General features: G+C 42.6%; 1 protein-coding gene across 1 annotated transcript in view; it reads right to left on the bottom strand.

The window, feature by feature from the left end:
- The window catches only part of LHFPL1 (LHFPL tetraspan subfamily member 1), a 49,264-nt gene extending 28,595 nt beyond the window's left edge, over positions 1 to 20,669 (bottom strand). The window contains exons 1-3 of the mRNA XM_053579831.1: positions 20,576 to 20,669; positions 12,322 to 12,960; positions 2,068 to 2,166 (exon numbers count right to left, since the gene is read on the bottom strand). Coding sequence (XP_053435806.1) covers positions 2,068 to 2,166; positions 12,322 to 12,772 — 550 coding nt within the window. The 5' untranslated portion in view covers positions 12,773 to 12,960; positions 20,576 to 20,669. The remainder of the gene's footprint in view (positions 1 to 2,067; positions 2,167 to 12,321; positions 12,961 to 20,575) is intronic.
- Positions 20,670 to 23,492: the final 2,823 nt, after the last annotated feature.

Genomic DNA, 23,492 nt, shown 5'->3' with positions numbered 1-23,492 from the left:
AAGCTGAATCAGTCCTACAACCATGTAGGAGAAACCCACTACATGTTCAGCTTTTATTCCAGCTGGCAAGGCCAGCGGCTTGCTTCCCTGTTCTTCAGTATTTGCCCCCAATATTTACTCAGCCCTTTGCCTATAGTAGAATTGTTATGCAGGCAGTCTCTGAGTTACAAACATCCAACTTGTATGCAACTCACACTTATGAGCAGGGGCTATAACAAGGAATAGGTAAATGTACTTGTTCCAATTTACACACAAATTCAACTTAAAAAGAAACCCTTAGAAACTATCTTGTTTGTAACCTGGGGATTCCCTGTATTAACCAGCCAGTTTGCTCTGAGTTAAGAACACTTTACACCCGAGGGCCATGCTTGTCATACCTTCCCTCATGTTGTAGTTTGTACAGAGAACAACTTCTTCTTCTAAAAATGGGTCAGGTGGGACTCACAAAACATAAATAAATGTTTTAACACAGTAAGAAAATGCCATGAAGGCTATGTTAACCAGTTTGATGAAAATATTTCAAATTGTTCAGCACATTGAACCCCATGATTGCATTAATGTACACAGCTGTGATTTAATAAAAAAAACATAAAAGGAAGTATTGGAGCATATGCTGTATGTGTAGAGGTGGCTTCATCGTTACCAAATTCTTTTTTTTTTAATTTCCTTAACGAAATTTATATTTATTTATTTTTTATTATTAAATCATAGCTGTGTACATTAATGCGATCATGGGGCACCATACACTGGTTTTATAGACCGTTTGACACATTTTCATCACACTGGTTAACATGGCCTTCCTGGCATTTTCTTAGTTATTGCATTAAGACATTTATATTCTACATTTACTAAGTTTCACATGTACCCTTGTAAGATGCACCACAGGTGTAATCCCACCTATCACGCTCCTAAATTATTTTGTACAATTGAGAAGACTCAAGACAACCTAGACATTTTCAGTCGTACTCCGTTCCATCATGATAGACTTGGGAAATATTTTGAAATCTCCCAACTGAAGTCTCATCTATTACCAATCCATGATAGTGAACCTAAGCCAATTCATAGTGAGAATGGTCTAGGGGTACTTAGGTCATCCAATCTAATAGTTCATAGTTCTTGCCATTAGAAAAAAATTCTAATATTTAATCTAGGTTCAAATTACTTCTTGATACATCCTCATTAGAGACTGATAAGAAATACTTTTGATTTACATTTGGAAAACAATGCCTAGAAAAAAAAAAACAGTACTAGGAACTACGATGTATTCAGAAGATGGTAAATCATTAGGCCCCAAGTATTTTTAAATCCCTCTGAAGATAAGGTTGCCCCCAAATGGTTAAAAGTCTCTTGGGTGGCACCTGTGGCTCAGTGAGTAGGGCGCCAGCCCCATGTACCGAGGGCAGCGGGTTCAAACCCGGCCGAACTACAACAAAAACTAGCCGGGTGTTGTGGGTGCCTGTGGTCCCAGCTACTCGGGAGGCTGAGACAAGAGAATCACTTAAGCCCAAGAGCTGGAGGTTGCTGTGAGCTGTGACGCCACAGCACTCTACCGAGGGTGATAAAGTGAGACTTTGTCTCAAAAAAAATCTCTGGTCTCCAACTAATAGGTCAAAACTACATGTCCACATGACAGAAAAACACAATTTAATTCAAGAAGGGGGGAGGAAAGACAAGGCTTGGAAAGTTCTTACCTATCGGGTACAATGTAGGGGTATAGGGCACACTTCCTGTGTGAAGGGCTTAACTATAGAACTTAGACTTTGGACTTCAATTTATACATGGAAATGCTATAGCTTAATCATATGCACCCTCATATTAACCCCCAGCCCCAAAGTCTCTGGGCACAAGTGTATGAATGGTATGAAGAGATAATAAAAGATGTGGAATCGACAGCCAACCTTGGTGAATTAACAAACCCAAAAGAGTCCGGCCAAGTGACCACTTCCCACAAGCTAACAGAGTGAGAGAGATTCAGGCAAGTACCATTTGGAAGCAGAGGCATCTCCAAGAGGAAGAAAAACAAATTTCCCATGAACCATTACTGCCATCCTGCCCAGGCCACCTTACCTAACTGAAATTGATTGGAGACATTCCCACATGTTTGCATTATCTCCGGGCTATTCCATCCTAAGGGGTATAAGGCACAGCCTGAGCTTATCAGCAGTCCTGGAAAGAAAAGCACACACATAGGTAGAGAAAAATGCAGCACCTTCTCTCACCCCAACATTCCTTCTGGATTAGCTCGGATCAAGTTCTGCCTCCTCCACTCAGAGCTTATGCTTCCCCTCGACACTAAAATTCCACAATACTGTCAACTCAATAGGATATGTCTATCATGCCATAGGTGGTGGGGTGCAGTAGAGAGCAGAGGGGACAACAACAACAAAAAAGGTAATTCTGGAAGTTGAGACAGGCTGATAAACTTTTTATACTCAAAATAATTTTGACAATGACTTACAAAGCTAAATTGGCTTCTCCAACCTCTTTTACCTTGGTCTGGTTTATAGATAATAATAATGTAGAAACATCTCTACCTTCCTAAAACTCAATTCTTAGTTTCTAAGTGTCAAGTAGGTCTAGTTTCTGGACTAAGATCTCCAGAAAGCATATATGCTGAGTAAGCTTCTCCTAGTGAGCAGGGCACCACAGCTAGTCTGTCCATGGCAACCAGAACTTCTCAATACTCAGTGAGGCCTTAGGAGAAGAGAAAGACCTTAAACCAGTGGTTCTTAACCTTTCTAATGCTGTGACCCTTTAATACAGTTCCTGTGGGTCGCGACCCATAGGTTGAGAACCGCTGCCTTAAACAGTAAGAAGGGTTTAAATAAGATAATGTGCACAATGCCAGGGTGTTCAGCACGCCCCCCCCCCAGGGTGAGGGGCTATCCTACAACTTGAACTTTATCCTGGAAGTGAGAACAATGTCACCTAAACATTTGTTCCCTCATATTAATTTGAAATAAAAAAGAATAAAAACTAAAACTAATAAAACAATGGGGAAAAAAGAAAACAGGGCAAACTACTAACAGTGAGAAAGGTTTTAGAAACTAAAAGAATGACCAATGAAGGTTACAAATCCCTCTTCCTGCTGCCAGTATATACCTTTTGAGGGAAGCTTTACTAAAGACAGAGCTTTCCCACACAGACTAGAAAGAAAAGAGTGCAAGTTTATGAAAGTATATATATCAGCTCTATTTTCCAACCCCCACATTCAGCTCGCTGGGATTGGCATGAACTCTGACTTCTCAAGCAGGAATTCCCAGAGCTAGCCAAGTGCCCTTCCCAGAACAGCATGGGGAACCTTCCTCTCTGCCAGTTTCTCAGATCTTTCCAGGCTGAGAAGCTCAGGCCAGGGATTAATTACTTCCTCCAGGAAGCCACCTCTCACCATCTCCAACTCCCAGGTTAAGTTACAAGCTCCTCTTCTCTGTTTTCATAGCACCTTGTGCTTACTCTTGTGACTAAAACAGCCTGTAAATGACAAGGTTAGACAATTAAATTCCCAAACTCATCTTAGAAAAAGTGCTGAATAACTCTACGTTCCCTTTTGAATACTCCTCTTGGCCATCTAGTGACCGTAGTGATGACACTTCTCATGGCAATTCCAGAAAAAGAGTTCCAAAATTGCTTCGAAGGGTGGCATTGGTACATAGCTCCCAAGGGGAGTGCCTCGAAGGTGACCATAATGATATTCAGCAATGAGGTATGAAGCAGTTTTTCTAGGGTGAGTTCATGAACTTGATTGTGACTCCTTTGAGTGTGACCGTCATTCTATGATGACAGCTCTGATGGTCATTCCAGAAGTAGAGTTCAAAAATTGCTTTGAAGGGTGGATTAGGTGCTGACATTGGTACTTTGCTTCCCAGGATTACTTCAAAGATGACCATAGTGATATTCAGCGATGAAGTATATGGTGCTTTTTCTAGGATAGGTTTGCTCGTGAACTTAATTGTCTGACCTCGTGTATTTTTTTTTTTTTTTTGAGATCGAGTCTCACTTTGTTGCTTTTGGTAGAGTGCCATGGCATCATAGCTCACAGCAACCTCAAACTCTTGGGTTCAAGTGATTCTCTTGCCTCAGCCTCCCAAGTAGCGCTACAGGCACGTGCCACAGCCCCTGGATCTTTTTAGACTCAAGGTCTTGCTCTGTCTCAGGCTTGTCTCGAACCTGTGAGCTCAAGCAATCCACCCACCTCAGCTTCCCAGAGTGCTGAGATTACAGGCATGAGCCCCGTGCCCCGCTGATCTCATGTACTCTTCACAACAGTTTGGCATCTGCTTCCCTCACTAGTGGGTGTGTTCCTTAAAGGCAGGGACCATATTCATCTTCAACTCTGTATCCTTAGCGCCTCGTACATAACAAGTGTTCAATAAACACATCTGTGTCCAACTATGCACAGGCTATGGAACAGACAGCTTCCTTTGCCCACACTGCCCAAATGGAAAGCCTTCTGAAGGGACTTCCATGGCAGGCTTGGGAGATATAGTCAAAGCACCTGGGAGAGGAAATGGCCTTTGGAGATTACTACTCTAATCCCTTGTTATTACAGATGTAATTACAGATGTGGATGTCAAGAACCGAAGAGAAAAGGTGATCTACTCAAGGCCACATAGCTAGTTACTGGCAATGCTTTTTTTCTCACTGATCAGAGGGATGATTAACCCCTAAAGGCTCTGTCCTTCTGAAGACATGTGTCAAGGAACAACTATCTTCTTGTGGCAACAATATCTCTAGAAGTAATTTTGTAGGCATTAGGTTGGAAAGACAGTATAACATGATGGCCTAAGATAATGGGTTCTGTAGTCAGCCTACACCTAAATTCCAGCTCTGTCATCTAGATGCTGTGTGACTTCAGGCAAGTTACTTAATCTCTCTGTTTCAGTTACCTCATCTTTAAAATAGGAATAATAATACATTTATCCCTTGATAACCACAGTGGATTGGTTCCAGGAGTGCCATGGATACCAAAACCTGCAGATGTTCAAGTCCCTTGAAACATGGGTATAGTTTTTATGTATGACCTATGACCATCCTCTCATATACTTTAAATTGTCTCTAGATTGCTTATAATATCTAAGGCAATGTAAATTCTGTGTAAATTGTTGTTATGCTGTATTTTTTATTCGCATTGTTTTTATTTTTTTCCATATTTTTCATCTGTGGTCTGTTGAATCCACAGGTGAAGAACCTCCATATACAGAAGGATCACTATTTTACAGAGCTGTTCTGAGAATTAACAGGATTAATTTCTATAAAGTGCCTGGGACACAGAAAGTGCTCAACAAAGATTTATTATTATTAAACAGCTGTCCCTTTCTGTGGCTCTTCTTCCAGTTTCTACCTGTATTCCCTATGCTAATTTTTTCCTTACTTCTTTGTCCCCCATAATAAATAGCTAAAAAAAAAGTCAGAATATGAACAAGGCTTGATCCAAAAGCTACCTGGTTGGAGTTATCTTGCAATTTTGCAGAGATACCTGCTCAGAGACCAGGAATCTCATGAAAAGAACGTGTTCTCTTCCAGTGAACATAGCTCCATGCTGTGCCCAACCCTCCCCTCCCAACCTTCCTCCTCCCTCAGCCCCCATCCTGCCTCTTAGATAGATGGGCACTTCAGGTGGTAAACATACTTCATGGAGATATTTGACTTTTAATTGGTAGCTGATTCCATTCCATTTGATAGTGGCTGGAGAACAATGCCCTTGGGGACACAGTCAAAGTAAAAATGAAGTCATAGGGTCATTTATCCTCAATTATATTTGTCCCAACAGTTCTTCTCATCAACTGAGGGTTGTAAAGATGTGTTTCATATAGCAACAGGGAAGTCCTTTGCCCGTGCCACCTTCTGGAAGAGTGGAGGCTTATTAAAATTGTAGATTCTTGTGCGTCAGCCCCAGGGATTTGATTCAGTAATTGCAGCCCAGGAATATGCATTTTAAAAGCAGCCTGTGATGCTGAGGCATCTGGTCCTGATACCAACACTGAAGAAAAATGCCACCAAAAATATTAAGAGCAGGAGTTCTGTTGGCAGAACAAAACTCGTTTGAATTCCAGCTCTGCCACATATGAGCTGCAGCCCAGGCTCCTGCTTCCTTTCTGTGTCATTGCTAACTCCCAATTATACTGCCTCTCCAACCACATATGCCCCTTAGAGAAGTCTGTTTCTACTGCATATGCTCAGCTGGGAACTTTCCTATTCTCTCCTGCCTCAAGGAAGGAAAAGAAAGCCCTTTACAGTGTGCTACCATCTGTGTTACCATCTTTACTTCCCTACTGCACATAGGCAGATGTCCAATAGGCTGCCATCTTGTTTCCCAACCTCGATTGCTCCCCTCCATATGAATCCCCCATCACGAAATGTACCATATCTCCTCCGTAAACATGATTGCTGTGGTTTGGATTTGCTGAGCTGACCAAGAAGAGGAATGGAGTTGCACACTTTACTCAGCTTCAGCCTTGTGGAAATAATACAGATCCTCAGTACAAACCCTCGGGTACAAAATCTCAGACAGATTTAGAACCTTCCCTCTGGCTACATCCCAGCTTCCCCCAACTTTCTCCTGCTCCCAGGATTACTATTTTCCCAAAGCTGACACCGGTACAACCCTCTCCCAACTACACATTCTCAATTAGATAGATGTCTAATCTTTGTCTCTGGGTAAGGGTAGCCTCCTTACTGCGCGTTATCAACCCCCTTCTCATGCCCTTACCCCATTCACAGCGCAAATGTTGAATAGGCAGCCATTTTGTTACATTCCCTACTTTCATTCCTAAACCCTTTGTCTTTGCATAGCTGTCCATTCTCTTTTCCAAACATGATTATTAGGTAGGCTGGATTTACTGCTCTAAGAAGAAGCCCAGCATGAGTTCATTTGTTATGAATTTGCTCATTTTATATCTCTTGTAGCAACTTCAACTCAAATATAACGTACTGGAACATTTACACTCCTGCCCTTCAGCTATATCTCAGCTTTTCCTTCCTAGGGAAGTCTTTCACTCATTTGCCCAATTTATTCAACCCAATATTCTGAGTTACACGATAGCTCACATCTGCCAGCAATGTCAAAAGCAGATCATGGAAAGGCTGCATTGGACCTAGGCTTTAAAAGATTGATAGATATTTACGGGCAGAAATGAAAGAAAAGGGAATTTCAGAAAGCAGCAACACCAAAATCAAAGCTAAGCAGGGCTTCTCAAATTTTTACATATATTAGAATAATGCTGGGGAATGGTTAGTAACAAATCCACGACCTTTGCAGTGGGGGCAAGGTAATGTGATCAGGCTCTGAAGGTGGCTTTAAGTGTATTGGCAATATTCTATGTAGTATTTCATATGCTAAGTGGAGAGTATGTGTGAAATATTTCATAATATATTTTCAAAAATATATGAGCCTGAGAGACTGTGTAAAATGTACTTTAGCAGGACTTGGTTCAGTCCATAGCACTAAGGAATCTACACTAACACCCCAGTTAATGCTTTTGCAAATGGTTCATGCACCTCTCTAAAAAACACTGTGATAGCATTTCTTTCCCAAAGGAAAAAGGAAAAATCAAGAACACCAGAGAATGCATAAAGTACACGACTGGGAGTCAAAATCCCTGGATCAAATTCTCAGCTCTGCTCCAATTTGCTACATGAGTCTCTGCTAGTAGGTTAATTTCTTTCAGTACAACTATTTACCTTTCCCAAACAGAAACTCACTTTTATAATCCTTGTTCAGCACAGTAAGGATAAATGAAATGATGTCTGGTGAAACTTTGGAGGACTTTGCAGGAAATGCACACAGAAAAGACAATGGTTTTTTTTAGAATAAAGCACCCTTCCTGGAATCAAGTTCTTGGTGATATGTCTCTAATGGCAACTTTAATTCAGCTTGAAACATGGAGCATTAGGACCTTACATGGTGAAAAGCACTAGTTCCTGTCTGGGTATGTTGAATTCTGTCCCCTTGATGACAACAAAACCTCCAATGTTCAGGGGAGTGGTTCTCCTTGGGCTGCAGAGGGGGAACACACAAGCACATCAGCGTCCCTGGGGAGATTTTTCTACACTTGCTGCCTTACACCTGTCACTGTGTATATTAGAGTGAACAGGAGACTAGAGAGTTGGGGAGCTCACAGTTTTTAAGCACCCCAAGTGATTTTGATACATTCCCTACTCTAGGAAGATTCTTGGCCTCCCTCAAGTAACCTGATCCAAGATCTTACACTTTTTTCCTGCCAAGAAGTTCCTCATATTTATTTCTCACCTGTTTGTTCTTTGTTTAGCTCTCACTGAACACAGAGGATAATTCACAAACATCTTGCATATTGTATTCACAAGGGAATGTGAATAATGACCATGAGCCAGCTGGTTGGAAACCTCAGCATCCCCAGCGTTGAAATAATCTCTTGGCCAGATGTTCCCTTCAGAGATTGGAGCAAGGTACGAGGGCCCCAATGGAAGGCTCTCTGGACCCTAGGCTTGTCCAGCTGGATCAGCTGCAGGTGGAGCAAATGGGACCCCAGGGCCCCATCAAGTCACCTTGTTGAGTATGAGTCAGGCCAGCAGCTCTTTATTTCTTCCTGTCTCTCCCACTTCCCACCACTCATCTCTATGGGCAGCCGCCAGACTGGGGAACAAGAGTCAGGCAGGGGGAGGGGATAGATCTTAATGGATACTCCATCTTGTCAGTGGTTTGGGGTCTGGCAGAGAGAAACCCAACCTGAAACAAATTGGCTCCTCCCCTGATGTATTTCAGTTAATGCACTAGCTGCCGAGAAGCAGCCAGGCCTGGAGCAACAAAATCAATTCCCCTGCTGAACAACAGGCCTGAACTTAACCCCCACACTCTTTCTTTTGTGTCTTTTATTCAAGGAGCTCAAAATGTTGCCCTGGCTTAGATTATTGCCATTGGCAAAGCCCTTTGTAGAGGGTCAGACCAAAGGGGCTTAGGCAATAATGGTCATGCAGCTGAGGGGCTTCTAGAGAATACCCTACATCCAAGCACTCTTCACCATTCTTTCATAGCTGATATAACCTTGAAAGCCATGAATCTCTAAAAAGGAGGCAGGAATGGCCCTTAGTTGGCTGGTGTTATACATGGGGAAGCTGTCAAGGTCTAGTAATCTGTGCCCATATCACTCCCCTGCCCAGGGATAAACCTGGTAGCAAACTCCAGGTCCTAACTCTTTCTTGGACTACTAACAAATAGTACTTTATTCTTGAACTTTAACTACTTCCATCTAGATGTAAACACTGTGACCATATTCTATGAGCAAGGGTCATGAGGAATACAGAATGATAGAATCCTATGAAACTAACATGGTAGTCATGTTATGACTTCCTCTATATGACACTTGCCTTTCAGCCAAAGTATGTCCCACTTAGCCCTTGACTGTCCAAATCTCTATTACCTGCCCCCATTCTTCCTCTACAACTTCTTTTGAGTTTCTCGACTTAGTATGTGAGATCAACTAAAATGTATCATATGGAAAACTGAGGGTTTTGCAAAAGTCTTAGTCTAGCCCAAAAGAAGAAGCAAGCTAAAGTAAGAGCCACTATTCATGCTTGAAATCTAATGGAGGCAGGTGCTAGTGGCCTTTTGATTCCTGCCAGTTATACCCTCCTTATTTTCTGCTGGAAACTCTTAGAAATGCAAGTGAGGGTAAGTTTTAATGGAAAGGAAGCTCTGCATGGAAACCTGGAAGTAAAAGATATGAACAAAAGCAACTCTCACATGTTCAACTTATCCCTATATCCCCTAGGTATTATTACGTTAACCATGCATACATTCTTTCTACAAGTTACTACATCTGCTTGGTGCCAGGCACTGAGCTAGGCTGGTCCAAGAGATATAAATATGAATTGCATGGGCCATCCTTCTCTCTTACCAGCCAAGTGTGACTTCCTGAAATAGTGTGTTCCTGGATGTGCTCAGTTAACTATACCATAGTAAAAGGCGAGGCTAAGGAAGACTCATTTCTGATACCCACAGAGCTCCCAAAGACAGATAACATCATATGCTTAGATCAGTCTTAGCGTCTGGTTTGGTACCATGGTTTTTATTTTTTTATTTATTTATTTTTTCAAATCAAATAGTATTTTAATGTGATATTTTAAAAAATCAATATTTTGATATTTTGTTTACCATGGAGTTTTGCCTTCATTATTTTTTTTTCCTTTTTAATTAAATCATAGCTGTGTACATTAGTGTGATCATGGGGCACCATATACTGGTTTGATAGACCATTTGACACATTTTCATCACACTGGTTGACATAGCCTTCCTGGCATTTTCTTAGTTATTGTGTTAAGACATTTACATTCTACATTTACTAAGTTTCACATATACCCTTGTAAGATGCACTGCAGGTGTAATCCCACCAATTACCCTCCCTCCGCCTACCTCTCCCCTCTCTCCCCCCCCTTTCACCTTTCCCCCTGTTCTTGGTATAACTGGGTTATAGCTTTCATGTGAAAGCCATAAATTAGTTTCATAGTAGGGCTGAGTACATTGGATACTTTTTCTTCCATTCTTGAGATACTTTACTAAGAAGAATATGTTCCAGCTCCATCCATGTAAACATGAAAGAGGTAAAGTCTCCATCTTTCTTTAAGGCTGCATAATACCCAGAAGACCAAAAATCACATCATAACAAAGATATTTGTACCAGAATGTTTACTGCAGCCCAATTCATAATTGCTAAGTCATGGAAAAAGCCCAAGTGCCCATCGATCCATGAATGGATTAATAAATTGTGGTATATGTACACCATGGTACCATGGTTTTTAAATGGAAAAAACAAACTAACCTAATTCCACTCTCCAATGTGGCCAGAAAACCAGTGGCTAAAGAGTGGGAAAATTCAGAGAGGAGGAAAACCAGAATAGTAATTCAGATGTAAAACTTTTACAAGGATCCTGAGGCAAGAGAGAACCAGGAAGCCTTACCTTAACTGCCACTACATAAAGAATCTGATGCTTTTCATAAGCGGGCCAGAAAACCATGATACCCCAGCCCAGAATTTCTCAAATTTGACACACTTGACATTTTGGGTCACTCTGGATACTCCTTTAAGTTGTGATGGGCCTATCATCTTCTTGTGCAATGTAAGATACTTAGCATCACCCCTCACCTTTACCCACTGGATGTTAGTTGCACCCTCCCCAAGTTGGGATAAGTGAAAAATGTCTCTAGACATTACCTCATGTTTTCTGTGGGTAGGAAGGGGCAAATGCGGCCCCAGTTGAGAACCGCTGCTTTAGCTCATCACTACCATCTCAGCACAAGGCCACCTGAATGCAGTCACTGAAGACAAGGAGAAAAATTGGGGCTATATTGGCAGGGAATAAATTCAAAAGACATAAAGCACAGGAGGGATCATTTCATTTACCTACTATGGCCACAGAAGAGCTTGGTGAAAGATCCAGAAGAGGAATCCAAGTTTCCTGGCTCTAGTCACCCCCAATGTGATGCTAATGGAAATACTCATGATAATGAATTGGATAAGGATTCTATAACTCTGTAACAACAAACTTCAGCAGTAGGTTCTACTTTTTTGAGTGCGCCATCCAGGTTTTGCCAAGTAGCTCAAACATTCATGCACATAATTACCTGTCTTTCTAAACTTGTCTTTTTTCTTTTCAGACACAGTTCAAATGAAAGTTCTTTTATGGCCTTCCTGCTGTCTGTTCTTTTTGCATTTTGTTCTTTCCTAGTGCATCCACACACTGCCAGCATCCCAGGTTCCCTGCACTAAAATTAGGGGGAACTTGAACGATAAGGTGAAGCAGGGTAAGGTGAGGCAGGGTCATAAGAAATCTGGGTAGGCTGTTAATCTCTGCTACACAGGGCTAGCCTTGGATAAGCTGTCACCTATAGCTTGGTACCTAGCATTTCATTAGTAAAGATGTATTTCTTTGGTAAGAACTGTTAGTAATTTGTACTTGTGTGTATGTGTTTATCAGATCACTGTTCTCTGAGATAACTATCAGAGAGCAGGGCTCTTACACAGCAAGTTTGTATTGGAGCAGTAATACTAGAGTATATGTTACTACCCCTGGAAGGCAGACGTGGATAATATTCTTAAATGGGTGTCCAGCAGGGAGAAGGTGACCAAAATAAAGCTAAACAATAGATATCAACTCTACCTAGTAGCCAAGGTTGCTGTGAATAAAACCTGATACAGACTGCACTGTGGGAAATCCTAGACCAGATATTTTAAAAGAGACTCGATTCATAACCTGAGAGTTGGGCAAAGTTCAGGGCAGTGAAAACAGATTTCCCATAGGGCTAAACTCCCCCATCTCCTCTACCAAATCTCAGAAACACAGTCTTACCTCCCACGAACTGCGCTGCTCCCATGCAACGTCCCATCATTCTGGAGATAAGCTCCTCCATGCAGCAGCCCAGGACAGCAGCCAGTGCCACCAGAAGCAGCAGAGCACAGCCAGCACCTGTCACCACTGTGCACATTTGCCAGGCCAGGCTTGGAATGGCACTGAAGCTGGCATAGCGCCCACACTCCTCCACCATGATCAGACTGTGTCCCTCTCCCCGCACAGGGTAGTTGCACCTCCGGAAGGTGCTGAATGACACCGGCTTCCCCAGTTGGGATCCAAAGAGCCAGTAAGGCAGGAAGTAACTGGTAGAACTGGCCACAGCAGTAACAAGAGACAGGAAGGCCCAGAGGGTTCCCACCAGGGTCAGGCTGCTCCTCATGGTCTCAGGTTTCTCTGTAAGGATGGGGAGATGAGTTGGATCACAGCACCAAAGGTAGAAAGTTACCATGTAGGCTCCACCAGGCTATTTTTCATCTGGCTGGCCAATCCTGGGGCTCAGATATGTGCCACTTGGTCTTTGCTTCTGGGTAACATTATTCTCTCAAGGACCATTTACATCCCCGTGGGATTCTGCTGTCCAGTACGTTTCCCATCTTCCCTTCCTTCTTCCCGATTCAGAGTTCTATAGTCGCTAGGCTGCAATGGAGGAACCATAGAATTGAATGAGTGACTGCTCTGCCAACTCCAATACAGCCTGATCAGAGAGCTTTTAACTCTTGATACACAGCATGGAACAAGTGGCAGGAAGGGAGCCAGAAGGAAAATAAGTTTATTCCCCAGACTCTCAGCCAAATGGCCCTGCTGGCCTGGAGGCCTAGAAGGAGATAATATCTCAAGAGGGTCAGGAAGAAAGTTGTTTTCTGCAAATGGAGAAGGAAGGAAGACAACCTACAGGGCCTTCCCCTTCCATAAACGAGTAAGAGGGAACGGGAGCTCATTCTGTAACCTTGGAGTTACAGGATGGGGCATTAGTTTCCAGTTGACTTTGGTAGGATGTTCAACAGTGTGTTTGAGGCTTTTCAACTGGGATACATCAGCTAAGTTGAAATGGGTAAAATAAAATGAGAGGTGCCTAGTCTCACATCCTATACCTGTCACTGAAAGAGTGCTAATAATTCACTTTTCCCCACACTAAAAATGGGTGGCAACCTTCTAACCAGTAGGAGTTAACTCTAGACTGGCCACTAAGAAAACTTCCTCGTCCTTTGCTGGATACAGTCAAGAAAGCTTTTCATCTCTCTGAAACAGATCAGGATCAGGCACTCTCTGCAGCCATATGTTTCTGCTGCAAGGACTTGTCTGGGTCCCTTTGGCAACCAGTTATCTCAGATTCAAGATGCTGAGAGTCTTTCCAGATCTAGTCTCTTCACGCAGTTCACAAATGGCTTTCACAGATCCCTCTGTCAAAAATCAACCACTTCCCTCCCAACTCCATTAATCTGCCATTGTCTTTTGGCCTGTTTCTCTATTGGGGTGGCTAAGAGACCACACTGCAGCTTGATGACAGCGCTGTGAATGTCTCCAATAGGCAGATGGTTGCAGTATGTTTCAGAAATTTCTCCATGATTCATCACCAATGCTTCAAGTTATAGGTGGTGGAGTGGGGGAGGGGATGAGAGATGGAGGGGGAGGGCTTGAAGAAGAGGAAGGGCAAGAACTGATTCTATGGGGCTGCCACATTGCCAATCTGGGACACTGACAGGACCAAGTATTAGCTGTACTGGGGCGGGGGTCTCAGGGTCTCAGCCATGAGCCCTTTCAGAACTGTCACACACAGTGCCTGGCACAGAGTAGACACTCCAATCAAATTTGTTAAATGAAATCCCTTTCACAGAATCATCCAATTTCCATACTGGCAGGGACCTTAATGAATCACCTAATCCAATCCTCTTGTTTTACTTCTGGGGGAGTTTGGCCAGGAAAGGGGGAAGTGATTTTCCCCAAGTCACAGTGAAAGTTAGCAAGCGCCAACACTGAGACCAGAAACCTGATCTGCAGATCCCTGGGCCAGCACTTTTCTACCACACAATGTTAACTCCCTCCCCCATCGCTTCACAGATGAGAATATGGGGAGGAAGTCATTTACCCAGGGGTAAAAAGGCTGGCGAGGTACACTGGCCAGACCACAGCCCAGTTATTTGATTCTTACTATAATGCTTTTTTTTTTTTTTAACTCCACTGCAATTCCCCTCTTGATACATATGGATTTTGTGCTGTGTGTTTTGTGAAGGAAGGGAGCAGAGATCGTAAATTGCAGGTGCTTACTTTGGAATGTTAGGGCTTGGGAAGAAAGTGCCCTAACTTTCTTGAGCTGGGCCCCTGGGAATGAGGCTTTGTGCCTGAGAAGGAGGGGAAGGAGAGAAAGATATGATGGGCGATGAGCGATTGAAGGCCAACAGGGGGAGAAGTGGAATTAGGTTTAAGTAATTGCTGCTAGAAAGCAGGTATGCTTGGCCAGAATGAGGTAATGCCTCTGCTTGTTACATTAGAGTTTGTAAGATTACGAAAAGTGCAAGCAGCCTTTGGTTACGGCCTCATTTCCGGATGAAGAAACCCAGGCCAGAGGAGCAGAGGAAACAAGCTGATAAACAGCTGCTGGCTTCGTCATCATAATCACTTCCAAATTTGTTATCTCATGTGCTCTGCCCAGCAATCTTCTTTGGTAGGTAAGGAAAGTGTTATCCCCAATTTACGAGTGAGCAAATTGAGTTTCACAAAGCCAAGTGGCTTGCCCAAGGGTACACAGTAATTCCGTGCCAAAGCCATCCCTTCCCACTTCTTCACCTGCCCCATGGTATTACCCCAATAGCATTACAACTAAAAGCCTCTATGGCTTCCACACAGACTTTCAAAAAATGTTTAATGATGAGAATGGAACTCCATGGAAGACAGGGAAGTAGGAGGAAGGCTGACTTCTCCAGACATAGTGCGTAAATCATCAGAACAAGAGCATTAGCTGTTTTGGACTCAGCACTCATAGTTAGAAGTAATCATGTATTTGCCCCGTGGAAATAATCATCACCTTGAGATCAGGAATCACAGTATGTGTGGAAGGCTAGGGAGGGAGGATTGCTTGAGGTAAGGAGTTCTTCTAGACCAGTCTGAGCAAGAGCTAGACTCAGCTCTACTAAAAATAGAAAAATTAGGTGAACCCAGTGGTGTACTCCTATAGTCCCAAGATCTTGGGAGGCTGAGGCAGGAGGATCACTTGAGTCCAGGAGTTTAAGGTTGCTGTGAGCTAGGATGCCATAGCACTCTATCCAGGGTGACAGAGTGAGACTGTCTCAAAAAAAAAAAGTCACAATATGACAACCAGTAGGAGGGACAGAGAACTTTGAAGCATAGGAAGAGACTATATCAGTAATTGGTGCCTTAGACCACAGTAGAAATAAGAGGAGGGATTCTAACATAAGGCTGTCCTCATCTGTGACAAATAAAGCTATTAAATAAAGTATAATACTACTAATCATTGTGACTATGATTCCATTTTTCATTTTAAAAGTGACATTTTAAAGCCACAATATAGGGAAGACAGATTCTCAAAATTCAGTTCAAATTAAATGCAGTTAGCTCTTGAATTTCAATGAAGTACTTTCAATTTTAGAAAAAGTTCACGATCTTAATTTCATTTAGGACTAGAGTATACCAACCATGCCAGTTTTTCTGGAACCCAGGGGTTTCCTGGGATGCGAAACTTTTGGTGGTAAAACCAAGAAAGTCCCAAATAATCTTGGATGGAATGGTCACCATACTCAGGATTAGAGATGCTGTGAGTGAGTGTTACCCATGGACAGCAGGTCAAAAATTCAGATCATTCTCTAATATTTTCTCTAGGTCTCAAATAATATAAAATTAAAAGTGATCATGCAATTGAGTATTGGGAGAATACAGCACTTGGAATATAAACCTTTCTAAATCATAGACTTGACTTTACGCAGTCAAGGAAGAGATTGCAAAGATCCACTTGCTCAAAAGTTTCTGAAACACAAAATGAGTCTCAGCCCACTTTCTCCCATGGCTGGAGAAAGAGGCAGCAGGGTAGGTGGAGTGCACACACGCTGCTTCATGTTCCTGTGTGCTGGAAAGGCCACTGGGTCCTAGGAAAAGCTTTTAGTTCCATTGTCTACAATGGTATACTCTCCTTCATGGCAGCCCTCCAAAGCTATCCAAGTTCACTCCCAGAGACTGGCTAAGTGACTTTTTGTATTCACGGAAATATAAATCACACATAATACTATACTTCATTCTATCTTAATTCCTCTTGTATGTTTCATGTATACAACAGCTTTGTTTTCCTGCCTTGGAATGGCCAGCTACATAACTACCCTGGACTTCAGGATCCAAAAATTCAACCTGGTGCCCCTGCTGAGTGATCCGGTAACCAGGCATTGATAGCATTGCAGTTGACATACTCTATCGGTGTCATATTGTCCCTCATGCCTTAGTTTCTGTATCTGTTAGATGAATAATTTTTCTGTTTTTCTAATTTTTCTATTTTTCTATTCAGCTAATCTTTCTATTTTTAGTAGAGCTGAGTTTACTTGCTCAGACTGGTCTACAAGAACTCCTTATGCCTTAGTTTCTATATCTGTTAGATGGATAATTTTTCTGTTTTTCTAATTTTTCTATGTTTCTAATTTTTCTATTTTTCTATTCAGCTAATTTTTCTATTTTTAGTAGAGCTGAGTCTAGCTCTTGCTCAGACTGGAACTCCTTACCTCAAGCGATCCTCCCTCCTTAGATCCTACCAGTTGCCCTGTGCAAGGTATTGTTAAACCCTGTCACATGTCTGTTTCTGAGAGTGGCTCTTGAAATGTATTCAATGTAGCCAGAAAGTTGTAAGAGCTAGGGTGGAAGCATGAGGTCTGTTCTGAATTTTTTTTCTGACCTTACTAAAGCCTGTTTGCCAATGTTTAGAGATATACTGGTCCTCCTAGTTCAGCCTCATGAGTAGAGGTCACCTTAACATATACAACACAGGAACCCCACCTAAGCCATATATGGGACATGCTTATCTCTAGTACTTTTTTTTTTTTTTTGGCAGTTTATGGCCAGGGCCGGGTTTGAACCTGCCACCTCCAGCATATGGGGCTGGCACCCCACTCCTTTGAGCCACCCTATCTCTAGTACTTTTAAGGAACTCTGGGGAAGGGGAGTCTATAATTTTTTCACAGTAGTTTAACAACTCTCATCATCAACACATCATTTATGATATGTCTTTATAAACTTTCTCTGCTGCAACCAGGGGGGGCAATTCCTTTTGTTGAGTCCTCAGAAGAATGGAGAACAGCTGGCCGTGGTCCAGATGAGAGCCCTGGAAGATTTTTAGCCTCCCTCCCCCCAAATTAGCATTCTCTCTCTCCCTGTGGTGTCCCATTGCCAAGCCTTTAATCTTTTGATTTGACTTTTCCACTGCTCACATGTGGGCACTTACAATGAAGTGCCGATGAAACTGGAAGCCTTGCTCTTATATTTTTCTTGGTGGAGAAAAACAAATCAATTCTTCCTCCATCACCTCCTCCCTAGTTCCCACTGAAAAAGACACAAATCCTTTGGTTCCCACTTGAGTTTGTCATGCAACTTCTGAGTTAAAGAAAGTGCCACCTTCCCAAAGATAACAGGGTCCAGGCAAAACAGCCAGCGAGTTAAGGAAATGTGGCTGCAAGGCGGCTGGTGTAGGGCTGGTCTGTGAAGAGCGGCTTTCTTGGCACTGATGTTGGCAAAGGAATGTGAACAGTTCTTTCTCCTCACGCCCCCAGTGTGCATTGCCTTCTTGCCAATCCTGTTACAAATACATCTTACTCAGTGTTTGGACTGCCCTAGGAAATGAGTGAGACGTGCAGACATATGTTTCCAGTGGGTAAATAAAGTCCTGCTCCAGGGAAATGCCTTGAGTCAATATAATCCCTTGTATTAAGTTGGGTACATCAGCAGTCTAACCACTCTAGAGCTTTCTGCTTCAGACACAACCTAAAAAGAAAAGCTACTACCACGCCCCACACATTTCTCTCCTCACGTTCTGCCACCTATTTCGCTCAGAGGTTTCCTCTCCTCTAGATATCTCCTTCATGAGAGTTGCTCTAGGGCCTCCCGTGCCTGAAATTGTCTCACGATGTAGTTGCTCAAAGCAACTATTGTATACAAATGAAAATAAAACTGTAGTTGCTTTGAGCAACTACATCGTGAGACAATTTCAGGCACAGGAGGACCTAGAGCAACTCTCATGAAAGACCTCATTTTCTGCATACGTCTTTTCTTTGAAATTCCTCAGCTATCGTGTTTGCTGAACCACTTTCTAGGCATTCTCCCTCCTTCCCTCCTCTTCTACTCTGGGGCAGAAATGCTAGCAAAAACCTGTGTTGGATGAGATTATGTACTTCTTTGCATCTCTCCATCCTGAGACAGAGATCCTCATAAGCAGGTAAGTCATTCAGAGGCAGAAAAACAGAGACCAAGTGGAGGGAGAGGACCAATCAAGCCATTGATACACTAGAGGGTCAGTTCAAAGTAATAGAGTTGGCCATACAGAGACGGAGGGAGCTCATAAGAAGAACCTCCACATCAGGCCCTGGGCTATTCCCTTTCTCTAGAGTTTGAGGTTGGAAAGATGGGAACTGGCATGATTTCCCCAAATTTTGTATGAGAGTCTCCCTCATGCCCCCAGAATGTTGCTCACTGAGCTCCCCATCTGTCCTAGGCTTTGGGAAGTGGCATGCGAACTAGAGATTTCCATTCGAGTCCTTACTCTGGCGGGACAGGTGCCACCACCTTCAATAATTGATTAGTTGGCTAGGAGTCTTATCACATACCCCCAGCTGGTTAGAAACTACTCTGACCAGCTGCCCTGTGCAGGATCCTGTTAAACCCTGTCAACAATGGACTAACTGGCAAAGCAGCCCCCACACCCTTAGTTTCATAGCACCAGCCCTGCTCTTGTTGCCCAGTAACCCTCTACCCTATGGTCTCAGCAGGGAATAAATGTCACCACAGCTGACAATCCCACTGAGTGAATCTGGCCATCATGGGAAGATGGAGAGCTAAAGGTTTCTCTAATGACTTCAGAGAAGATGGGAGGCAGCATGGCCTATCAGGAGTGTTTCTCGAAGTGGGGGCTGGAACCCTCTGCATCAGAATCAGCTTCCATGCTCATTCAAAATGCAGTTATGATACCCCCTCCCGGGTTCACTGAATTCAAATTTAGGGTAATTTACATTTTTTAAAAAATCGTCTGTTAGTTCTGATGGGAACTAATGACTCAGGAATACTACTTTAGTGGGACAGAGCTAAGATTTTGAAATCACATCTTAAGAGTCCTGAGCTGTGCGCCTTCTAGGCTATGTGAACTTGAGATTACTTAAAACTTCTGAGTTTCTGTTTCACTTATAAAATGAAGATGATGGAGCATAAAGTTCAAAATAAATAACATCTGTGGTATATTTAACACTAGAGTGGATGGCAATTCCCCTCTTCCCTACCAGAGAAGAACCAATTCTTTGTAAATACTAGAGAAGACTTAAAGTCACCCAGTAGCAGAACATCACTCCTTTCTCTCCCCACAACCCCTCTATTGGTGATTTCTCCTCACCCCTAGGCTTCATTCCGCTTTCAGTTTCCCACAACAAAATGAAACCACTTGGCTGAGTGTTCTTTGTAAGAATAGGTTTATAGTTAAACTATTTCAGGTCCTTCTGGAAATCATCATGCTTTGGCACATAATAGGAACTCGAAAATATTTACTGAATGGATGCAGTCTTTTATTTCCAGCCCGACTGGCCTCAACATCTGCATCTCAGTTTAACTTTGTCACTCTGTTTTAGTCCTGTAACCCCAATAGAGGCATGCCTCAGAGATCAACCTATCACATCAGCAAACCGGATCCATTTCTACTTGTACAGACAGGTCAGAACAAAATCCCTCCCTCCACTCCCAGAGACAGGCACTTCCTCTCCTCAGATTACTGATTCTTCTGGGAAAACCAACTAGCACTTAACCCTTAGGTCCTCAAACCTTGTCAATATAAAATAGGAATCCAGTCCTGATTCCTCTTAGCCTCTGTGCAAACATCAGACTGTGAGGAAGTAAAAACGCACCAGGCTGCCCTTGGGAAGCAAACAGCTTCTCTGAGCTGTGAGCTGAAAGGACAGGAAGCCTGAAAAAGGAAGGGGAGAAGGGGGCTGAGCAAGGGGGTGGGGAGCAAAGCAGTTTCTTAACCAGCTGGTTCAATTGCATTTGGCCCAAGTTGCATATTTACCTTCTGACCACGGAAGCTGACTGACTGTTCCCTCTCTTCAGGCTCAGATCTGAGAAACAACTTCTCCTCACAGCTTGTCAGATGGGGGTGGGAATCCCAGCTGCTCTTTGCAGTGATGCCTGAAAATCTTGCTTTACCTTTGGGAGAGAGGGGCGGAGTCCAACCTAATGGGAATTAACTCCAAACACGCTGGTGGCTTCAAACTCAGCCTCAGACATGCAGGCGCTGGAAGTACAAACTAGGTTAGTGGGCACGCAGTCCCCAACCTCCAACCTCACAGCTGACAAGTCAGCACTCTGCGTGTGCAGGCACACGCACTCTTGAACCGTGAATCAATCTCACTTCCTTACCTGCTTTCCAAATGCCTGCTGAGGAATAGAGATTCTCCTTAACTGTTCTTCAAAGCCCTAAATAATCTCCACCCTGTTTTAGGTCTCAGACCTCTATGGCTGGCAACTTCTGAGAGAACTCGCGCCTGAATGGAGTAAGACAGAACAACCTCTTTTCTCCAAACTGCCTTCCCCTGTCAGCTGGGAAGGAACCTCCAGCTGAGCAATCTTTGGCTCAAGATGTAACAAGCTTACATTTAAGAAAATGTTGAAATCACACGTTGAAAGGGATATGGCACACTTTTTTTATTTGTTTGTTGTTGTTTTTTTGTTGTTGTTGCAGTTTTTGGCCGGGGCTGGGTTTGAACCCACCACCTCCGGCATATGGGGCTGGTACCCTAATCGTTGAGCCACAGGCACCACCCGGCACACTTTTTTTATAATAACAGAAATCAGTGTCTACTAATTTATCCCAGAGCACCAATAACTGCTTTTCTGTTTGGGAAGGAGCTAAGAGGTCTGGAGATGAATGGAGCTTTGTCTGAGTCTCTGCTCCAACCTCATGTCATCTGTCCCACCTATGTCCCTGGAATTCCATATTTATTTTGGGAAACCTATCACCCGTGTATTAGTTCCTTTCTGCCTATGTGTTTCATTTCCCCTTCTAAGTGCATCGTGAACAGGGAACCTTGCTGAACAAATCAAAATGAGTTGGAAGGAAGAATGCTAAATAGCTTAACAGAGTGTTGGACTGATCCAAAGTATCTGTGCTGCTGTAATGGCCTGATTGACTTTCCAGAGCTATAAAGGATATTAGGTCTTTGTTTTAGCACTTGTGGCAATAATTCGAAATATGAAAGTAAATTAACACATTAATTGTACCTTGATTCTTTTTCCTTAGAATATTCTTTTTTATTTCAGATTGATCTGAACATGTTACATTGTTTATATGTCTTGGGTATAGTTCAAGTTGTGGCTGAGACCTTCCCCCAAGGGATGTGCTGTATACCCTTATATCGTGCCCATTACATGAAAGTTTATAATTTTCCCTCCCTCCTCTCATTTCTCTTTTCTCCCCTCCCCCAATTTGAGTTTAATAGTGTTTTTCTTTCCTGTGGACATGTAGTTGTTTATCTGTTGGTTTCATATTAGTACTGAGTACATTGGATGCTTCCTTTTCCATTCTTTTTTTTTTTTTTTTTTTTTTGCAGTTTTTGGCTGGGGCTGGGTTTGAACCTGCCACCTCTGGCAAATGGGGCCGGCGCCCTACTCCTTTGAGCCACAGGCGCTGCCTCATTTCTTTTTCTTTCTTTCTTTTTTTTATTTATTTTTGATTTCAGGTTAATGTGAGGGTACAAACAACTAGGTTATAATATTTGCACTTGTTAGGTAGAGTCTCTCTTTGCTTTTCCATTCTCATGATACTTTACTAAAAGGAATGTGTTTCAACTCCATCCAGGTAAATACAAAAGATGTAAAACTTCCATCTTTTATGGCAGAATAATATTCCATGGTGTATATATACAACAGTTTATTAATCCATTCATGTGTTGATGGGCATTTGGGTTGATTGTACATTTTGGCAATTGTGAATTGAGCTGTGATAAACATTCTAGTGCAAATGTCCTTATGGTAAAATGATTTTTTTTCTTCTGGGTAGATACCTAGTAATGGGATTGTGGAATTAAATGGAAGGTCTACTTTTTGCTCTTTGAGGATTCTCCATACTTCTCTTTCATGGAGGCTGTATTAGTTTGCAATCACACTAGCAGTGTAAAACTATTTCCTTCTCTGCACGTCTGTGCCAGCGTCCACAGCTTTGGGACTTTGTGATGTGGGCTATTCTCACTGTGGTTAGGTTATATGTCAGGGTGGTTTTGATTTGCATTTCTCTGATGATCAGGGACAATGAGCATGTTTTCCATGTGTTCGTTGGCCATTCATCTGTCTTCATCAGAGAAGGTTCTGTTCAACTCTCTTGCCCACTTATAAATGGGATTGTTTGCTTTTTTCTCATTGATTAGCTTTTCTCTGTAGATTCTAGTTATCAGCCTTTTGTCAGTATAGAAATATCTTCTCCCATTCTGAAGGCTGTCTGTTTGCTCGAGTTGTACTTTTAGCTGCTCAGAAGCTTTTTCGTTTGATCACAACCCATTTAGTTATTTTTGGTGTTGCTGCAATTGCCAAGAAAATCTTCTTCATAAAATCCTTTCCCAGGCCCAAATTGTCAAGAGTTTTCCCCACACTTTCTTCTAGAATTTTTATCATTTCGTGTCTTAAAGTACTCTGATTCTTTAATAAAGTCAGTAAAGTTTTCCTTGCCTTCTTTGGACACAAGTGTGTGTCTTATTCTCTACCAGGGGCATAGCCTTATACTCACGCACCTGTTTGTCTGCCTCCTTTCCCTTAGTAGTTTTTAAACATTTTGTTCTGTCTCAATGTGCTGATCAATAACATTTCCATCTGTAGTCAGAGCTTACTGAGGAAGTTCCTGGAGTGAGGGAAAGATGACCCTTTAGGTGAAATGATAAATTTTTGGTAGCATAAACTCCCCAAATAATTTTTAAAATCTCTGACTTGTTACCCCC

This window comes from Nycticebus coucang, chromosome X (genome assembly GCF_027406575.1).
Source record: "Nycticebus coucang isolate mNycCou1 chromosome X, mNycCou1.pri, whole genome shotgun sequence".
NCBI lineage: Eukaryota > Metazoa > Chordata > Mammalia > Primates > Lorisidae > Nycticebus > Nycticebus coucang.
Note: the sequence above shows the minus strand (reverse complement) of the source record. Positions and strands in the feature narration are given on the sequence as shown.